Source organism: Taeniopygia guttata, chromosome 2 (genome assembly GCF_048771995.1).
Source record: "Taeniopygia guttata chromosome 2, bTaeGut7.mat, whole genome shotgun sequence".
Lineage (NCBI taxonomy): Eukaryota > Metazoa > Chordata > Aves > Passeriformes > Estrildidae > Taeniopygia > Taeniopygia guttata.
Genome location: NC_133026.1, coordinates 151,752,085 through 151,773,314, shown reverse-complemented (window position 1 = coordinate 151,773,314; position 21,230 = coordinate 151,752,085). Strand labels below are relative to the sequence as shown.

At 44.2% G+C, this 21,230-nt stretch overlaps 1 protein-coding gene across 4 annotated transcripts in view; it reads left to right on the top strand.

The window, feature by feature from the left end:
• Positions 1 to 21,230, top strand: part of MROH1 (maestro heat like repeat family member 1) — a 94,521-nt gene that overhangs the window by 7,906 nt on the left and 65,385 nt on the right. For all 4 annotated transcript variants that reach the window (XM_072925136.1, XM_072925135.1, XM_072925134.1 and 1 more), the window contains 9 exons: positions 1,009 to 1,107; positions 3,762 to 3,913; positions 6,988 to 7,128; positions 7,844 to 7,936; positions 9,205 to 9,283; positions 10,922 to 11,035; positions 13,532 to 13,605; positions 16,982 to 17,101; positions 19,917 to 20,027. In XM_072925136.1, the coding sequence (XP_072781237.1) occupies positions 1,009 to 1,107; positions 3,762 to 3,913; positions 6,988 to 7,128; positions 7,844 to 7,936; positions 9,205 to 9,283; positions 10,922 to 11,035; positions 13,532 to 13,605; positions 16,982 to 17,101; positions 19,917 to 20,027 (983 nt within the window). The remainder of the gene's footprint in view (positions 1 to 1,008; positions 1,108 to 3,761; positions 3,914 to 6,987; positions 7,129 to 7,843; positions 7,937 to 9,204; positions 9,284 to 10,921; positions 11,036 to 13,531; positions 13,606 to 16,981; positions 17,102 to 19,916; positions 20,028 to 21,230) is intronic.

Sequence of the window (21,230 nt, the reverse complement as noted above, 5' to 3'; positions counted from 1 at the left end):
ATCCGGGAATTCTGCGGGGAAAATGGGAGTTCTGATGGAAAAATGGGAATTTGGCTGGGAAAATGGGAATTCGGCTGGAAATCTAGGAATTCTGCCAGAAAATCTGGGAATTCTGCCAGAAAACCAGGAATTCTGCCAGGAAAATGGGAATTCTGCCAGAAAATCCGTGAATTCGGCCAGAAAAAGGGGGAAAAGATTCAGAGTAATGCAGGAAAAAATCTGGGAATTCGGCCAGGAAATCCGGGAATTTGGCTGGAAAAATCCGGGAATTCTGCTGAGAAAAATCCAGGAATAATCCTGGGAAAAGGAGGGAATTAATCGGGGAATTCTGCTGGGAAAAGTGAGGAAAATCTGGGAATTCTGCTGGGAACAGCAGGAAAAAATCCAGGAAAAGGGGGAAAAATCCAGGAATTCTGCTGGAAAAATCCAGGAATAATGCAGGAAAAGCGGGGAAAAAAATCCAGGAATTTGTCTGGGAAAAGCAGGAAAAAATCCGGGAATAATGCTGGGAAAAGGCGGGAATTTGGGGACTTGGGGCTGGAATTTTGGAATTTCGAATTGGAATTTTGGGGCTGAAATGTTGGGATTGAGGCGTGGGATTTTGGGATTTGGAGCTGGAATTTTGGGATTTAGGTGTGGAATTTCAGGATTTGCTGCTGGAATTTTGGGATTGGGGCTGGAATTTTGGGATTTAGGTGTAGAATTTCAGGATTTGGGGCTGGAATTTTGGGATTTAGGTGTGGAATTTCAGGATTTGCTGCTGGAATTTCAGATTCGGAGCAGGAATTTTGGGATTTAGGGATTTGGGGCTGGAATTTTGGGATTTAGGGCTGGAATTTCAGGATTTGATGCTGGAATTTGGGGATTTGAGGCTGCAATTTTGAGATTTGGGGCTGGAATTTGGGGATTTGAGGCTGGAATTTGGGGATTTGGGGCCGGAATTCCGTCGGGAATTTTTTCCAGGGGGGAATTCCGTGTCCGTGACCTTTTCCCGTTGTTTTTCCCAAGTTTTCGGGATGGTTCCGTTCCTGAGCTCCATCCTGGCCACGCTCGTGCCCCTGCTGGGAACGGCCCGCACGGATTCCATGAAATGCACGCTCTGCTACGGTAAAAATTCCCAAAAAAACACGGAAAAATCCCAAAAAAACCCTGGAAAAATCTCCCAAAAAACCCGGAAAAATCCCAAAAAAAACCCCAGGAAAATCTCCCCAAAAACCCCGGGGAAATGCCAAAAAACTCTGGGAAAAACCCCCAAAAAACTCCCAAAAAGGATCCCCAAAATTCCCCAAAAAACCTGGAAGAATCCCCCCCAAAAAACCCTGGGAAAAATCCCACAAAAATCCCCAAAAATTTCCAAAAAACCTGGAAAAATCCCAAAAAAGTCCTGGAAAAAAATCCCAAAAACTCCGGGAAGATCCCAAAAAAAACCCTGGGAAGAACCCCAAAAAGAATCCCAAAAAATCCCAAAAAAATTCCCTCAAAAACCACAAAAAGAATCCCAAAAAATCCGAAAAAAATCTCAAAAAAATCCCTAAAAAGAACCTCAAAAAAATCCGAAAAAATTCCCAAAAAATACCCAAAAAACCACCCAAAATTCCCAAAAAAAATTCCCAAAAAATTCCCCAAAAATTCTCGAAATTCCCGGAATTCTGCAGCCCTGCAGCGCTTCAGCGAGAGCATCCAGATGGGGCGGACGCCAGGGCCTGGACCAAAATCCTCAGAAAATCCCCCAAAAAATCGCCAAAAAATCACCAAAAAAACCCAAAAAAATTCCAAAAAAATTCCCAAAAAATCCCGAAAAATTCCCAAATATCTCAAAAATAACTCCAAAATTCTATGAAGATTTAAAAAAAATTCCTCCAAAAATCTTCAAAAAGTCCTAAAAAAATCCCCTGAAATCCCCAGAATAACCAAAAAAAATCCTAAAAATTCCAAAAAAATTCCCCAATATTTCCAAAGAATTCCCAAACATCCCTAAAATATCCTCAAAATTCTATGAAGATTTCAAAAAAATTTCTCAAAAAATCCCCAAAAAAATCCCCAAAAATAATCAAAAAATCCTAAAAAAATCCCCTGAAATCCCCAAAAAAACCCCAAAAAACCCCAAAAATCCAAAAAAATTCCCCAAAAATTCCCAAAAAATTCCCAAACATCCCTAAAATATCCCCAGAATTCTATGAAGATTTAAAAAAAAATTCCCCAAAAATCCCCCAAAAATAATACAAAAATCAAAAAAAACCCCAAAAAAATTCACAAAAATTCGCACAAAATTACAAAAAAAATCCCAAAAATTCCCACAAAATTCCTAAAAAGTTCAAAAAAATTCCTAAAAAATTCCCCAAAATTCCCAAAATTCGGCAGCCCTGCAGCGCTTCGGCGAGAGCATCCAGATGGGGCGGGCACAGGGTCCCAACCGAAATCCTCAGGAAATCCCACAAAAAATCGCCAAAAAATCCCCAAAAAAATCCCAAAAAATTCCCAAAAAATTTCTAAAAAATTCCCAAAAAATCCCGAAAAATTCCCAAATATCTCAAAAATAACTCCAAAATTCTATGAAGATTTCCAAAAAATTCCACCAAAAATCTTCAAAAAGTCTTAAAAAATCCCCTGAAATCGCCAAAAAATCCCCAAAAAATTCCACAAAAAATCCTAAAAAATTCCCAAAAAATTCCCAAAAAATTCCCAAAAAATTCCCAAAATTCCCAAAATTCCCAAAATTCCCCCAGCCCTGCAGCGCTTCGGCGAGAGCATCCAGGAGTACGTGGCGGGGCGGGTGCAGGCCCTGAGCGACATCCCCCAAAAATTCTCTAAAAAATCAAATTCATTAAAAATTCATGAAAAATTCCAAAAAAAATTCCCAAAAAATTCCCAAAAAATTCCCCAAAATTCTGCAACCCTGCAGTGCTTCAGCGAGAGCGTCTAGATGGGGTGGGCGCAGGGTCCCGACCAAAATTCTCAGAAAATCCCCCAAAAAATCACCAAAAAATCGCCAAAAAAATCCAAAAAAATTCCTAAAAATTCCCTAAAAATTCCCAAAATTCCCCAAAATTCCCGGAATTCGGCAGCCCTGCAGTGTTTCAGCGAGAGCATCCAGGAGTACGTGGCGGGGCTGGCGCAGGCCCCGGACCAAAATCCTCAGAAAATCCCCCAAAAAATCGCCAAAAAATCAAAAAAAACCCTCAAAAATCCCCCAGAAAATTCCCAAAAAATTCCCAAATATCCCTGAAATATCCCCAAAATTCTATGAGAATTTCCAAAAAATTCGTCCAAAAAATACCCAAAAATCTTAAAAAAACCAAAAAAAATCCCCTGAAATCCCCAGAATAACCCAAAAAAATCCTAAAACTTCCCAAAAAATTCCCAAAGAATTCCCAAACATCCCTAAAATATCCCAAAAATTCTATGAAGATTTCCAAAAAATTTCTCAAATATCTCAAAAAAATCTGCAAAAATAATCAAAAAATCCTAAAAAATCCCCTGAAATCCCCAAAAAACCCCCAAAAAACCCCAAAAAATAAAAAAAAATTCCCAAAAAATTCCCAAAATTCCCAAAAAATTCCCAAACATCCCAAAAATACCCCCAAAATTCTATGAAGATTTCAAAAAAATTCCACAAAAATCCCCCAAAAATAATACAAAAATCAAAAAAAATCCCAAAAAAATTCCCAAAAAATTAAAAAAAAAACCCAAAAATTCCAAAAAAATTCCAAAAAAATCCCAAAAAATTCCCAAAATTCCCAAAATCCCCAAAATTCCCCCAGCCCTGCAGCGTTTCGGCGAGAGCATCCAGGAGTACGTGGCGGGGCGGGCGGAGGCTCCGGATCCGACGGTTCGATCCGACGCCTTCGGCCTCGAGCTCGGAGCCGCCTTCGACATCCTCAGCCACGGCTGGATGCAGGCCCGGGACGGGAAGGTGGGATTGGGATTTGGGATTTGGGATTTTGGGATTTGGGATTTTGGGGTTTGGGATTTGGGGTTTGGGGTTTGGGGTTTGGGATTTTGGGGTTTGGGATTTGGGATTTGGGATTTTGGGATTTGGGATTTTGGGATTTGGGGTTTGGGTTTGGGGTTTGGGATTTGGGGGATTTGGGTTTGGGATTTTGGGGTTTGGGGTTTGGGGGGTTTGGGGTTTGGGGTTTGGGGAATTTGGGGTTTGGGGTTTGGGATTTGGGATTTGGGGGATTTGGGGTTTGGGGGATTTGGGATTTGGGGTTTGGGGTTTGGGGTTTGGGATTGGGGTTTGGGATTTGGGGTTTGGGATTTGGGGGATTTGGGGTTTGGGGTTTGGGGTTTGGGGGTTGGGATTTGGGGTTTGGGGTTTGGGGTTTCGGATTTGGGATTTTGGGATTTGGGATTTTGGGATTTGGGGTTTGGGGTTTGGGGTTTGGGAATTGGGGTTTGGGGGTTTGGGGTTTGGGGTTTGGGGTTTGGGATTTGGGGGATTTGGGATTTTGGGATTTGGGGTTTGGGGTTTGGGGTTTGGGATTTTGGGATTTGGGGTTTGGGATTTGGGGTTTGGGATTTGGGATTTGGGATTTGGGGTTTGGGATTTGGGGTTTGGGATTTTGGGGTTTGGGATTTGGGGTTTGGGGTTTGGGGTTTGGGGTTTGGGAATTGGGATTTGGGGTTTGGGGTTTGGGGTTTGGGGTTTGGGGTTTGGGGTTTGGGTTTTGGGATTTGGGATTGGGGTTTGGGGGATTTGGGGTTTGGGGTAATTTGGGGTTTGGGGTTTGGGGTTTGGGGTTTGGGATTTGGGATTTGGGGTTTGGGATTTGGGATTTGGGGTTTGGGATTTGGGGTTTGGGATTTTGGGGTTTGGGGTTTGGGAATTGGGGTTTGGGGTTTGGGGTTTGGGGTTTGGGGTTTGGGGTTTGGGGGGTTTGGGGTTTGGGATTTGGGGTTTGGGGTTTGGGGTTTGGGATTTGGGGTTTGGGGTTTGGGGTTTGGGATTTGGGGTTTGGGGTTTGGGATTTGGGGTTTGGGGTTTGGGGTTTGGGGTTGGGATTGGGATTTGGGGTTTGGGGTTTGGGGTTTGGGGTTGGGATTGGGATTTGGGGTTTGGGGGATTTGGGGTTTGGGATTTGGGGTTTGGGATTTGGGGTTTGGGGTTTGGGGTTTGGGGTTTATTTGGGGTTTGGGGTTTATTTGGGGTTTGGGGTTTGGGGTTTGGGGTTTGGGGTTTGGGTTTGGGGTTTGGGGTTTATTTGGGGGTTGGGGGTTGGGGTTTGGGATTAGGGTTGGGTTTGGGGTTTGGGGTTTGGGGTTTGGGTTTGGGATTTTGGGGTTTGGGATTTGGGATTTTGGGGTTGTGGGTTTGGGGTTGGGATTGGGGGATTTGGGGTTTGGGATTTGGGGTTTGGGATTTGGGGTTTGGGATTGGGATTGGGGGATTTGGGGTTTGGGATTTGGGATTTGGGATTTGGGGTTTGGGGTTTGGGGGATTTGGGGTTGGGATTTGGGGTTTGGGGGATTTGGGGATTGGGATTGAGATTGGGATTGGGGATTGGGGTCAGGGTTTGGGGGATTTGGGGTTTGGGGGATTTGGGGTTTGGGGTTTGGAGTTTGGGGGGTTTGGGGTTTGGGGTCTGGGGTTTGCGGTTTGGGGTTTGGGGTTTGGGGGATTTGGGGTTTGGGGTTTGGGGTTTGGGGTTTGGGGTTTGGGATTGGGATTTTGGGAATTGGGGTTTGGGATTTGGGATTTGGGGTTTGGGGTTTGGGGTTTGGGAATTGAGATTTGGGGGGTTTGGGGTTTGGGGTTTGGGGTTTGGGGTTTGGGGTTTGGGGTTTGGGATTTGGGGTTTGGGGTTTGGGTTTGGGATTGGGAATTTGGGATTGGGGGATTTGGGGTTTGGGATTTGGGACATTGGGATTGGGGTTTGGGAATTGGGGGATTTGGGGTTTGGGATTTGGGAATTGGGGTTTGGGAATTGGGGTTTGGGGTTTGGGATTTGGGAATTGGGGTTTGGGGTTTGGGGTTTGGGGTTTGGGGTTTGGGGTTTGGGATTTGGGGTTGGGACATTGGGACATTGGGACATTGGGACATTGGGACATTGGAATATTGGGATATTGGGATATTGGGATATTGGGACATTGGGACATTGGGACATTGGGACATTGGGATATTGGGATATTGGGATATTGGGATATTGGGATATTGGGACATTGGGATATTGGGATATTGGGACATTGGGATATTGGGATATTGGGACATTGGGATATTGGGATATTGGGATTTTCCCACTCTTTTCTGGGATCTCCCCATTGGAATTCTGGCATTTTCCTGTTGGAATTCCAGCATTTTCCTGCTCTTTTCTGGCATTTTCCCACTGTTTTCCGGGAGTTTCCCACTGTTCTCCGGGATTTCCCATTGCAATTCTGGGAATTCCTGTCAGAATTCTGGGATTTCCCTCTGGAATTCCGGGATTTTCCCATTTTTTTTGGGATTTCAAGTCCGCCTGGCTGCGCTGGAGGCGCTGGGCCCCCTGAGCTCCCCGATCGGGATTTTCCCGCTGTTTTCTCTATTTTCCTGCTGGAATTCCAGGATTTTCTGTCAGAATTCTGGGATTTCCTGTCAGAATTCTGGGATTTCCCTCTGGAATTCCGGGATTTTCCCATTTTTTCCGGGATTTCAGGTCCGCCTGGCGGCGCTGGAGGCTCTGGGCCCCCTGAGCTCCCTAATCAGGATTTCCCTCTGGAATTTGGGATTTTCCTGCTGTTTTCTCTATTTTCCTGTCAGAATTCGGGGATTTCCCGTCAGAATTCCGGGATTTCCCTCTGGAATTCCAGGATTTTCCCATTTTTTCCAGGATTCCTGATCCGCCTGGTGGCGCTGGGCCCCTGAGCTCCCTGATTGGGATTTTCCTGCTGTTTTCTTTATTTTCCTGTCAGAATTTGGGGATTTCCTGTCAGAATTCCGGGATTTCCTGTCAGAATTCTGGGATTTTCCTCTGGAATTCCAGGATTTTCCCATTTTTTCCGGGATTTCAGGTCCGCCTGGCCGCTCTGGAGGCTCTGGGCCCCCTGAGCTCGCTGATCCCGGGGGAGCAGTTGGAGGAGCAGCTCCCGAAGCTCCTCCCGACCGTCCTCGGCCTCTACCGCAAACACCCGGAGCCCTTCCCCATCTCCAAGGTGCCCAAAATTCCCGATTTTCCCGGATTTTTCCCCAAATTTATTCTCCTGGATTTTTCCAGAGCGTTCCCATGATTTTCTCCCTAATTTCCCCCAAATTTTTCCTGAATTTTCCCTGTATTTCCCCCCCCCAATTTTCCCCAAATTTCTCCACGATTTTCCCTGGACTTCCCTCCAATTTTCCCAAATTTCCCCCCAGTTTTCCCCAAATTTCCACCCAATTTCCCTCAATTTTTCCCAAATTTTTCCCAAATTTCTCCCCAACTTTTCCCTAATTTCTCCCCAATTTTCTCCCAACTTTTCCCAAATTTCCCCCAACTTTTCCCCAATTTCCTTTCAATTTCCCTCAATTTTTCCCAAATTTTTCCCAGATTTTTCCCAAATTTTCCCAAATTTCTCCCAAACTTTCCCTAAATTTCCCCCAATTTCTCCCCAACTTTCCACCCAATTTCCCTCAATTTTTCTCAAATTTTTCCCAAATGTCTCCCCAACTTTCCCCAAATTTCCCCCAAAATTTTCCCAAATTTCCCCCCAATTTTCCCTGGACTTCCCCCCAATTTTCCCCAAGTTTCCACCCAATTTCCCCCCAGCTTTTCCCAAATTTCCCCCAATTTTCCCCCAAATTTCCCCCCAATTCCCCCCAAATTTCCCCCAATTTCTCCCCAAATTCCCCCAGCTTTTCCCGAATTTTTCCCAATTTCCCTCTCTTTTCCAGAGCCTGTGCCAGCTTCTGGAAGCTTCCGTGGCGCTGGGCAGCCGCAGTTTGGAGGCGCAGCTGGAGCCGCTCCTGGCGGCGCTGCTGGCTCAGGTCGGGAATTCCCAACCGGAATTTTCCGCCCTTTCGGAATTCCGAACCCCCCCAAACCCCTGAAATTTTCCTGGAATTATTCTGGATTTATCCCGTGTTTTTCCAGAATTTTTTCATGATTTTTAAAGACGTTTTTCTGCGATATTTCTTGACATTTTTCTGCCATTTTCCCAGGATTTTTCCAGGAAATTCCCAGATTTTTCCTGGATTTTTTTCCATGATATTCCCAGATTATTCCAGGAAATTCCCAGATTATTTTTTGATTTTTTTCTGGATTTTCCTGAGTTTTTTCAGGATTTTTCCCAGATTTTTCTGGGATTTTACTTGAAAATTTCCAGAATTTTTCTGGGATAGTTCCAGGAAAGTCCCAGATTGTACCAGGAAATTCCCAGATTTTTCCCAGGAAATACCCAGATTTTTCCTGGATTTTTTCCAGAAAATTCCCAGTTTCTTCCTGGATATTTCCCAAATTTTTTCAGAATTTCCCCCAGATTTTTCTGGAATTTTTCTTAAAATTTTCCAGAATTTTTCTGCGATTTTCCCCGCGATTTTTCCAGACTTTTTCTGGGATTTTTCCAGGAAATCCCCAGATTTTTTCCTGGATTTTTTCCGGGAAATTCCCAGATTATATCAGGAAATTCCCAGGTTTTCTCAGGATTTTTTCCAGGAAATTCCCAGATTTTTCTTGGATTTTTTTCCCTGATTTTCCCCATGATTTCCCCAGATTTTTCCAGGATACTTCCTGCCTGGATTTCCAGGCGTTTTCCCTGATTTTTTCATAAATTTTCAAGGAATTTTTCCTGGATTTTTCTGGGATTGTTCCAGGTAATTCCCAGATTTTTCCTGCATTTTCCCTGGATTTCCAGGCTTTTTCCCTGATTTTTTCATAAATTTTTGAGCAATTTTTCCTGGATTTTTCTGGGATTGTTCCAGGTAATTCCCAGGATTTTCCTGGATTTTTCCTGGATTTATTTATAGGATTTTCCCCAGGATTTTCCCAGATTTTTCCAGGATACTTCCTGCATTTTCCCCTGGAATTTTCCAGGAATTGTCCTGGATTTCGCCCAGATAGTCCCCAAAAATTTTCAGGATTTTCCCCAGATTTTTCTGGGATTTTCCAGGGATTTTCCCAGACTTTCCCAGTAATTTTCCCAGGATTTATCCGGAATTTTCTCAGGATTTTCCTGGGATTTTCCCGGTAGTTTCCCAGGATATTCCCGTGACTTTTCCAGGATTTTTCCAGGATTTTTCCATCTTTTTTCCCTCAGCTGGTGGCTCCGGCCGATCCCAACGTCCCCACGAGCAGCAAGAACCAGGCGGAGCTGCTGCGCTGCTTCTCCGTCCTGGGTGAGATTCCCAAAATTCCCAAAATTCCCGAAATTCCCGCCCGCAAATTCCCTGATTTTCGTTTAAAATTTCCCCCCCCCGAAATTCTGAAATTCTCTCTCAAAATTCTGTGATTTTGCCCAAAATTCCACAAATTTCCTCCAAAATTCCACAAATTCCCTACAGAATTCCCAACGTTCCCAGCTTTCCCAAAATTCCCAACGTCCCCGAAGTTCCCAACGTTCTCAAAGTACCCGGTGTTCCCGACATTCCAAAAATTCCCCCCAAATTTCCTGATTTTAAACAAAAATTCTGGAATTTTGCCCATTACACCCCATTAAAAACCCCATTAAACCCCATTAAAAACCCCATTAAACCCCATTAAAATCCCCATTAAACCCCATTAAAATCCGCATTAAACACCATTGAACCCCATTAAAAACCCCATTAAACCCCATTAAACCCCATTAAAAACCCCATTAAACCCCATTAAACCCCATTAAACACCATTAAACCCCATTAAACCCCATTAAAAACCCCATTAAACCCCATTAAACCTCATTAAACCCCATTAAAAACCCCATTAAACCCCATTAAACCTCATTAAACCCCATTAAAAACCCCATTAAACCCCATAAAAAACCCCATTAAACCCCATTAAACCCCATTAAAAACCCCATTAAACACCCCATTAAACCCGTTTAAAAACCCCATTAAACCCCATTAATAACCCCATTAAAAACCCCATTAAACCCAATAAAATCCCCATTGAACCCCATTAAACCCCATTAAAAACCCCATTAAACCCCATTAAAAACCCCGTTAAACCCCATTAAAAACCCCATTGAACCCCGTTAAACCCCATTAAAAACCCCATTGAACCCCATTAAACCCCATTAAAAACCCCATTGAACCCCATTAAACCCCATTAAAAACCCCAATAAACCCCATTAAAAACCCCATTAAACCCCATTACACACCATTGAACTCCATTAAACCCCATTAAAAACCCCATTAAACCCCATTAATAACCCCAAAAAAACCCCATTAAACCCCATTCAAAACCCCATTAAACACCCCATTAAACTCCATTAAAAACCCCATTAAACACCCCATTAAACCCCATTAAACCCAATAAAACCCCCGTTGCACCCCATTAAACCCCATTGAACCCCATTAAACCAAATAAAACCCCCATTGCACCCCATTAAAAGCCCCATTGAACCCCATTAAACCCCATTAAACCCCATTAAACCCCATTAAACCCCATTAAAAACCTCATTTAACCCCATTAAACCCCATTAAACCCCATTAAACCCCATTCAAAACCCCATTAAACCCCAAAAAAAAACCCATTAAATCCCATTAAACCCCATTAAAAACCCCATTAAAAACCCCATTAAAACCACACTAAAATCCCCATTAGGCCCCATTAAACCCCATTATTAAACCCCATTAAAAACCCCATTAAAAACCCCATTAAACCAAATAAAACCCCCATTAAGCCCCATTAAACCCCATTAAAAACCCCATTAAACCCCATTAAAAACCCCATTAAACCCCATTAAACCCCATTAAACACCCCATTAAACCCCATTAAACCCCATTAAATTCTGTTTTTTCCCAAAATCCCCGATTTTCGCCCCGTTCCCGTGGCAGCGGCGCCGTTCCCGGCGCGGCTCCTGGCCTGGCTGCTGCCGCGGCTGGAGAGCGGCTCCGAGCGGCACCGGCACGGGGCGCTGCGGCTGCTGAGACACCTCCTCAACAGCGCCCGTGAGCAGCGGTGATCGATCGGGGATCAATCGGGGTCGATCGGGGTCAATCAGGGTCAATCGGGATCAATGGGGATTGATCAGAGTCAATGGGGATTGATTGGGGTCAATGGGGATCGATGGGGATCAATGGGGATCGAGGGGGCGCTGCGGCTGCTGCGGCACCTCCTCAACAGCGCCCGTGAGCCACCGGGATCAATCAGGGTTAATTGGGATTGATTGGGATCAATCGGGGTCAATGGGGATCAATCGGGGTCAATCGGGGTTAATGGGGATCAATGGGGATCGAGGGGGCGCTGCGGCTGCTGCGGCACCTCCTCAACAGCGCCCGTGAGCTGAGGGGATCAATCAGGGTTAATTGGGATTGATCGGGATTGATCGGGATTGATTGGGATCAATGGGGATCAATGGGGATCGATGGGGATCAATGGGGGTCAATGGGGATCGATGGGGGTCGATGGGGCGCTGCGGCTGCTGCGGCACCTCCTCAACAGCGCCCGTGAGCCACAGCGATCGATTGGGGATCAATGGGGATCAATCAGGGTTATTGGGGATTGATCAGGGTCAATCGGGATCAATGGGGATCAATGGGGATCAATGGGGATCGAGGGGGCGCTGCGGCTGCTGCGGCACCTCCTCAACAGCGCCCGTGAGCTGAAGGGATCAATGGGGATCAATCGGGATCAATCGGGGTCCATTGGGATCGATCGGGGTCAATGGGGATTGATCAGAGTCAATGGGGATCAATGGGGATCAATGGGGATCAATGGGGATCAATGGGGATCAATGGGGCGCTGCGGCTGCTGAGACACCTCCTCAACAGCGCCCGTGAGCTGAGGGGATCAATGGGGATCAATCGGGGTTATTGGGGATTGATCGGGGTCAATGGGGATTGATCAGGATCATTGGGGATCAATGGCGGTCAATGGGGATCAATGGGGATTGATCAGGGTCAATGGGGATCAATGGGGATCGAGGGGACGCTGCGGCTGCTGCGGCACCTCCTCAACAGCGCCCGTGAGCTGAGGGGATCAATGGGGATCAATCGGGATTGATTGGGATCAATCGGGGTCAATAGGGATTGATCAGAGTCAATGGGGGTCAATAGGGATCAATGGGGATCAATGGGGATCAATGGGGATCAATGGGGGTCAATGGGGATCAATGGGGATCAATGGGGCGCTGCGGCTGCTGAGACACCTCCTCAACAGCGCCCGTGAGCCACGGGGATCAATCGGGGATCAATCGGGGTCAATGGGGATCAATCAGAGTCGATGGGGGTCAATGGGGATCAATGGGGATCAATAGGGATCAATGGGGATCAATGGGGATCAATGGGGATCAATGGGGATCGATGGGGATCAATGGGGCGCTGCGGCTGCTGCGGCACCTCCTCAACAGCGCCCGTGAGCCACAGCGATCAATTGGGGATCAATGGGGATCAATCAGGGTCAATCGGGGTCAATGAGGGTCAATGGGGATTGATCGGGGTCAATGGGGATCAATGGGGATCAATGGGGATTGATCGTGGTCAATGGGGATTGATCAGGGTCAATGGGGGTCAGTGGGGATCAAGGGGGATCAATGGGGATTGATGGGGATCAATGGGGATCAATGGGGATCAATGGGGATCAATGGGGATCAATGGGGGTCAATGGGGTTTTTGGGGGGATTTTATGGGGTTTAATGGGGGTTTTTTGGGTTTTTTATGGAGTATTTTGAGGATTTCTTAGTGAATTTTATGGGGTTTTTTTTCGGTTTTTTAGGGGATTTATTGGCAGTTTATTGGGGATTTATTGGAGATTTATTGAGGATTTATAGGACATTGGGGTTTTTTGGAGTTTATTGGGGATTTATTGGGGTTTTTTATGGGATTTATTGGGGATTTATTTGGTTTATTAGGGATATATTTGGGTTTAATTGGGGTTTATTGGGGATTTATTGGGGTTTATTGGGGGTTTATTGGGGATTTTTTTGGGATTTATAGGGTTTTTAATGGGGTTTTTAATGGAGTTTTTAATGGGGTTTTTAATGGAGTTTTTAATGGGGTTTTTAATGGGGTTTTAATGGGGTTTTTAATGGGGTTTAATGGGGTTTTTAATGGGGATTTTATGGGATTTATTGGGGGATTTTATGGGATTTTTAAATGGGGTTTATTGGGGATTTATTGGCATTTGTTAATGGGATTTATTGGGAGATTTTATACGATTATTTTGGGATTTATTAAAGAATTGTTTGGGGATTTATTGGTCATTTCATGGGGATTTTATTGGGAATTTCATGGGGATTTTCTGGGATTATTTTGGGATTTCATGGGAATTTTGTTGGGGATTTTATGGGGATTTTCTGGGATTATTTTGGGATTTCATGGAGATTTTATGGGAATTTTATTGGGAATTTCATGGGGATTTTCTGGGATTATTTTGGGATTTTTTGCGGAATTCTTCGTTGATTTCTCGGGGGATTTTCCCCATCCCAAATTCCCGTTTTTTTGCAGCTTCCCAGATGGAAATGCAGAAAGTTTCCATCCTCTCTGCCCTTAAAGTCCCTCTGCAGGACCCGAGCAACAAGGTATTCCCAAAATTCCCGGAAAATTCCCAAAATTCCCAGAAATTTCCCAAAATTCCCAAAAAATTCTGGAATTCCCGAAAATCCCAAACCCCGCTGCCCTTCCCCACCTCTAGGGGGCGCCACGGGGGCTGGAATCCCTTTTTTCCCATTTTCCCCCCCATTTTTTCCCCCTAAAATTCCCATTTTTTCCAGGAATTCCTGGTTTTCCCCAATTTTCCCAATTTTCCCCCATTTTTCCGACATTTTTTCACTCTTTCCCCCATTTTTTCCCCATTTCCCGACATTTTTTCCCCGTTTTCCAGCCAATTTTTTTCCCATTTCTTCCCATTTTTTCAATTTTTCATGGAATTCCAAGTTTTTCCTGTTTCTCCCACTTTTTCCCATTTTTACTCTGTTTTCCCCCCATTTTTTCCCCATTTTCCCCCACATTTCCCCCATTTTTCACTGTTTTTCCCTCATTTTCCCTCAATTTTTCCCCATTTTCCCCCCATTTTTACCCAGAATTCCAATTTTTTTTCCTTTCTCCCTCTCTTTTTCCCATTTTTACCATTTTCCCCCCCATTTTCCCCCCATATTTCCCCATTTTTTCACTGTTTTTCCCTCATTTTCCCTCAATTTTTCCCCATTTTCCCCCATTTTTACCCAGAATTCCAATTTCTTCCTTTCTCTCTCTCTTTTTACCAGTTTTACCATTTTTCCCCCCATTTTCCCCCCACATTTCCCCCATTTTTTCACTGTTTTCCCCTGCTTTTTTCCCTCAATTTTTTCCCCGTTTTTCCCCCATTTTCCCCCATTTTTACCTAGAATTCCAATTTTTTTCCTTTCTCCCTCTCTTCCCCATTTTTACCCTTTTTTCCCCAATTTCACCCATTTTTTCACAATTTTCCCCATTTTTTCACCATTTTCCTTCATTTATTCCCCATTTCCCCCCATTTATTTCCCATTTCTTCCCATTTTTCCATTTTTTCATGGAATTCCAATTTTTTCCTGTTTCTTCCTCTCTTTTTCCCCCATTTTTACACCATTTCCCCAATTTTTTCACCATTTCTCCCCATTTTTTCCCCGTTTCCCCCCATTTTTTCACCATTTCTCCCCATTTTTTCCCCGTTTCTCCCCATTTTCCCACCATTTCTCCCCCAGAATTCCCGATTTTTCCCGTTTTTCCCATTTTTTTTCCCCAGGTGAAGTGCGCCCTGGTGCAGCTGATCTCTGCTCCTGACTCCCAATTTCCCATTTCCCCAAAATTTCCCCATTTCCCCCATATTTTCTTAATTTCCCCCATTTTCCCTCAATTTTCCCAATTTTTTCACCATTTCCCCCAGAATTCCAATTTTTTCCTGTTTCTTCCTCTTTTTTGCCCATTTTTATCCCCTTTTCCTCCCATTCCCCCCCACATTTCCCCCATTTTCCCCCATATTTTCCCCATTTTTTTTCACTGTTTCCCTACATTTTTCCCCATTTTTTCACCATTTCCCCCCCATTTCTCCCATTTTTTCCCCCATTTTCCCCCCGTTTCCCCCCATTTTTCCCCATTTTCCTCAGAATTCCATTTTTTTCCTGTTTCTGCCTCTCTTTTCTCTATTTTTTCCCTGTTTTTTCCCCATTTCCCCCCCCATTTTCACCATTTTTTCACCATTTTCCTTCATTTATTCCCCATTTTTCCACCGTTTCTCCCCCAGAATTCCCGATTTTTCCCGTTTTTCCCGTTTTTCCCCAGGTGAAGTGCGCCCTGGTGCAGCTGATCTCTGCTCCTGACTCCCAATTTCCCATTTTCCCCCATTTCCCCCATTTTTTCACCATTTTCCTTCATTTATTCCCCATTTCCCCCATTTATTTCCCATTTCTTCCCATTTTTCCATTTTTTCATGGAATTCCAATTTTTTCCTGTTTCTTCCTCTCTTTTTCCCCCATTTTTACACCATTTCCCCAATTTTTTCACCATTTCCCCCCATTTTTTCCCCATTATTCCCCATTTTTTCCCTGTTTTTCCCCATTTTTTCCCCGTTTTTCCCCATTTTTTCCCCGTTTTTCCCCATTTTTTCACCGTTTCTCCCCCAGAATTCCCGATTTTCCCGTTTTTCCCGTTTTTCCCCAAAGAAAAGTGTGCCCTGGTGCAGCTGATCCCTGCTCCTCATTCCCAATTTCCCATTTCCCCAAAATTTCCCCATTTCCCCCATTTATTCTTCATTTCCCCCCATTTTTCCCTCAATTTTCCCAATTTTTTCACCATTTCCCCCAGAATTCCGATTTTTCCTTGTTTCTTCCTCTTTTTTGCCCATTTTTATCCCCTTTTCCTCCCATTTCCCCCCACATTTTGTCCCATTTTCCCCCATATTTTCCCCATTTTTTTTCACTGTTTCCCTACATTTTTTCCCCATTTTTTCACCATTTTCCCCCCATTTCTCCCATTTTTTCCCACATTTTCCCCCGTTTTCCCCCATTTTTCCCCATTTTCCTCAGAATTCCATTTTTTTCCTGTTTCTCCCTCTCTTTTCTCTATTTTTTCCCCTGTTTTTTCCCCATTTCCCCCCCCATTTTCACCATTTTTTCACCATTTTTTCACCATTTCTCCCCATTTTTTCACTGTTTTTCCCCATTTTTTCACCATTTCTCCCCCAGAATTCCCAATTTTACCCATTTTCCCCATTTTTTTCCCCAAAGAAAAGTGTGCCCTGGTGCAGCTGATCCCTGCTCCTGACTCCCAATTTCCCATTTCCCCAAAATTTCCCCATTTCCCCCATTTTTTCTTCATTTCCCCCATTTTCCCCTCAATTTTCCCAATTTTTTCACCATTTCCCCCAGAATTCCGATTTTTCCCTGTTTCTTCCTCTTTTTTGCCCATTTTTATCCCCTTTTTGTCCCATTTCCCCCCACATTTTGTCCCATTTTCCCCCATAATTTCCCCATTTTTTTTAACTGTTTCCCTACATTTTTCCCCATTTTTTCACCATTTTCCCCCCATTTCTCCCATTTTTTCCCACATTTCCCCCATTTCCCCCCCGTTTTCCCCCATTTTCCTCAGAATTCCATTTTTTTCCTGTTTCTCCCTCTCTTTTCTCTATTTTTTCCCTGGTTTTTCCCCATTTCCCCCCCCCCATTTTCACCATTTTTTCACCATTTTCCTTCATTTATTCCCCATTTTTTCACCGTTTCTCCCCCAGAATTCCCGATTTTTCCCGTTTTTCCCGTTTTTTCCCCAGGTGAAGTGCGCCCTGGTGCAGCTGATCTCTGCTCCTGACTCCCAATTTCCCATTTTCCCCCACATTTCCCCCATTTTTTCCCTGTTTTTTCCCATTTTTTCCCCGTTTTTCCCCATTTTTCCACCGTTTCTCCCCCAGAATTCCCGATTTTTCCCGTTTTTCCCGTTTTTCCCCAGGTGAAGTGCGCCCTGGTGCAGCTGATCTCTGCCCTGGCCCACCACGGTTTCCTGGAGCAGCCGGGGGCGGAGGCGCTGCTGGAATTCCTGGTGGAGCAGTGCGCCCTGCCCGCTGAGCCGGTGAGAATTCCCAAATTCCCCGGCTTTTCCCGACTTTTCCCAACTTTTCCCATCCTTTTCCCAAGTTTTCCCAACCTTTTCCCCATTTTCCCCATTTTTTCCCAACTTTTCCCATTCTTTTCCTAACTTTTCCCAACCTTTTCCCCATTTTCCTCACATTTCCCCAATATTTTCCCAACTTTCCCCAGTATTTTCCCAATTTCCCCATTATTTTCTCCATTTTCCCAATTTCTTCCCAATTTTTCCCTATGTTTTTCCAATGTTTTTCCCAACTTTTCCCATCCTTCTCCCACCCTTTTCCCAACTTTTCCCAACCTTTTCCCAACTTTTCCCGACTTTTCCCAACTTTTCCCATCATTTTCCCATACTTTTCCCAACTTTTTCCAACTTTTCCCAACTTTTCCCAACCTTTTCCCAACCTTTTCCCCATTTTCCCCACTTTTTCCCAATATTTTCCCAATTTTCCCATTATTTTCTCCATTTTCCCCATTTCTTCCCAGTTCCTCCCAATGTTTTCCCAATGTTTTCCCAACTTTTACCATCCTTCTCCCACCCTTTTCCCAACTTTACCCACCCTTTTCCCATGATTTTTCCAACTTCTCCCACCCTTTTCCCAAATTTTCCTAAAGTTTTCCCAACCTTTTCCCCATTTTCCCCCTTTTTCCCAATATTTTCCCAGCTTTTCCCAACTTCTCCCACCCTTTTCCCATTCTTTTCCCACCCTTTTCCCATTCTTTTCCTAACTTTTCTCAACCTTTTCCCTATTTTCCCCATTTTTCCCCATGTTTTCCCAACTTTTCCCATCATTATTCCAACTTTTCTCACCCTTTTCCCAGCCTTTTCCCCAACTTTTCCCAACTTTTTCCAACTTTTTCCACCCTTTTCCAACTTTTCCACAGCCTTTTCCCATTTTTCCCTGTCCGCCTCTCAAGTTTTCCCCATTTTTTCCCAATTTCTCATAATCTTTTCCAAATTTCCCAGCCTTTTCCCAACTTTTCCCAAGTTTTCCCAACCTTTTCCCCATTTTCCCCATTTTTTCCCATCCTTTCTCCAACTTTTCCACTCTTTATCCAACTTCTCCCATCCTTCCCCAACTTTTTCCGACATTTTCTCCATTTTCCCCATTTTTTTCCCATTATTTTCCCAGCTTTTCCCAAGTTCTCCCACCCTTTTCCCATTCTTTTCCCAACCTTTTCCCCGTTCTTCTCCTAACTTTTCCCAACCTTTTCCCCATTTTCCCCATTTTTTCCCCATGTTTTCCCAACTTTTCCTAACCTTTTCCCAAATTTTCCTAAACTTTTCCCAACTTTTCCCAAGTTTTCCCAACCTTTTCCCCATTTTCCTCACATTTCCCCAATATTTTCCCAACTTTTCCCAGTATTTTCCCAATTTCCCCATTATTTTCTCCATTTTCCCAATTTCTTCCCAATTTTTCCCAATGTTTTCCCCAACTTTTCCCATCCTTCTCCCACCCTTTTCCCAACTTTTCCCAACATTTTCCCATGATTTTTCCAACTTCTCCCACCCTTTTCCCAAATTTTCCTAAACTTTCCCCAACTTTTCCCATAATTTTCCCATTTTTCCCATTATTTTCTCCAACTTTTCCCAACTTTTCCCATTCTTTTCCTAAACTTTTCCCAGCCTTTTCCCATTTTCCCCATTTTTCCCAATATTTTCCCAACTTTTCCCATCATTTTCCCAATTTTCCCATTATTTTTCTCCATTTTCCCCATTTTTTCCAATGTTTCCCATCATTTTTCCAACTTTTCCCACCCTTTTCCCACTCTTTTCCTAAACTTTTCCCAACCTTTTCCCATTTTCCCATCATTTTTCCCAATATTTTTCCCAACTTTTCCCATAATTTTCCCAATGTTCCCATTATTTTCTCCATTTTCCCCATTTCTTCCCAGTTTCTCCCAATGTTTTCCCAACTTCTCCCATCCTTTTCCCATCCTTTTCCCAACTTTTCCCATCCTTTTCCCAAGTTTTCCAAACCTTTGCCCCAAATTCCCAAACTTTTCCCGACTTTTCCCAACTTTTCCCACCCTTTCCCCAAGTTTTCCCAACCTTTTCCCCATTTTCCCCATGTTTTCCCAACTTTTCCCATTCTTTTCCTAACTTTTCCCAACCTTTTCCTCACATTTCCCCAATATTTTCCCAACTTTCCCCAGTATTTTCCCAATTTCCCCATTATTTTCTCAATTTTCCCCATTTTTCCCCATTTTCCCCAATGATTTCGCAACTGTTCCCAACTTTTCCCACCCTTTTCCCAAGTTTTCCCAACCTTTTCCCCATTTTTTCCCAACTTTTCCCACCCTTTTCCCAAATTTTCCTAAATTTTCCCAACTTTTTCCAACCTCTTCCCCATTTTTCCCCATTTTTCCCAATGTTTCCCCAACTTTTCCCAACTTTTCCCGACTTTTCCCAACTTTTCCCAACCTTTTCCCCATTTTTCCCCAATTTTTCCCAATATTTTCCTAACTTTTCCCACCCTTTTTCCAACCTCTCCCACAATTTTCTCCATTTTCCCAATTTTTCCCCTCCTTTTCCCCATTTTCCCCATTTTTCCCCAACTTTTCCAGCTTTTCCCACCCTTTTCCCACCCTTCTCCCAATTTTTCCTCATTTCCCCAATTTTCCCATCCTTTTCCCAACTTTTCCCAACCTTTTCCCCATTTTCCCATCCCTTTACCAAATTTTTCCCATTTCTTCCCAATTTTTCCAGATGTTTTCCCCAACTTTTCCCACACTTTTCCCATCCTTTTTCCCATCCTTTTCCCAACTTTTTTTGGGAATTCCTCCCTGTTTTCCCCCAGCCCGCCGGAATTCCAGAGGAAAATCCCGAGGATCCGACGAGCGCCGACGTCCGGAGCGTCAGCGTCAGCACCCTGCTCCTGCTCAGCAGCACCGTGCCCCGCCTCGGCCACGTGAGATTCCCAAAAAATTCCCAAAAAATCAAAATTCCGGGAATTCCCAACTGGGAAAATCCCAAAATTCCCAAACCCGAGGGATTTTATCCCAAAATTCTCATTCCTGAGGGATTTTATCCCCAAAATTCCCAGTCCCGAGGGTTTCCTGCTCCTGCTCAGCAGCACCGTGCCCCGCCTCGGCCACGTGAGATTCCCGAAAAATTCCCAAAAAATCAAAATTCCGGGAATTCCCAACTGCAAAAATCCCAAAATTCCCAATCCTGAGGGATTTCATCCCAAAATTCCCAATTCCCAAATTCCCAGTCCCGAGGGTTTCCTGCTCCTGCTCAGCAGCACCGTGCCCCGCCTCGGACACGTGAGATTCCCAAAAAATTCCAAAAAAAGAAAAATTCCGGGAATTCCTAACTGCAAAAATCTCAAAATTCCCATTCCTGAGGGATTTCATCCCAAAATTCCCAATCCTGAGTGATTTTATCCCAAAATTCCCAGCCCCGAGGGTTTCCTGCTCCTGCTCAGCAGCACCGTGCCCCGCCTCGGCCACGGGAGATTCCCGAAAAATTCCCAAAAAAGAGAAATTCCGGGAATTCCCACCTGCAAAAATCCCAAAATTCCCAATCCCAAAGGACTTAAATCCCAAAATTCCCATTCCTGAGGGTTTCCTGCTCCTGCTCAGCAGCACCGTGCCCCGCCTCGGCCACGGGAGATTCCCAAAAAATTCCCAAAAAACAAAAATTCCGGGAATTCACAACAGCGAAAATCCCAAAATTCCCAATCCCAAAAATTCCCAATCCCAAAATTCCCAATCCCAATAAATTTTGTTCCCAAAATTCCCAATCCTGTGGGACTTCAATCCCAAAATTCCCAATCCCAAAGGACTTAAATCCCCAAATTCCCAAACCTGAGGGATTTTTATCCTAAAATTCCCAATCCCAAAGGATTTAAATCCCAAAATTCCCAAACCCGAGGGATTTCATCCCAAAATTCCCAATCCTGAGGGATTTCATCCCAAAATTCCCAGCCCCGAGGGTTTCCTGCTCCTGCTCAGCAGCACCGTGCCCCGCCTCGGACACGTGAGATTCCCAAAAAATTCCCAAAAAAGAAAAATTCCGGGAATTCCCAACAGGAAAAATCCCAAAATTTCCAATCCCAAAAATTCCCAATCCCCAAAACTCCCAATCCCATAAATTCCCAATCTCAATA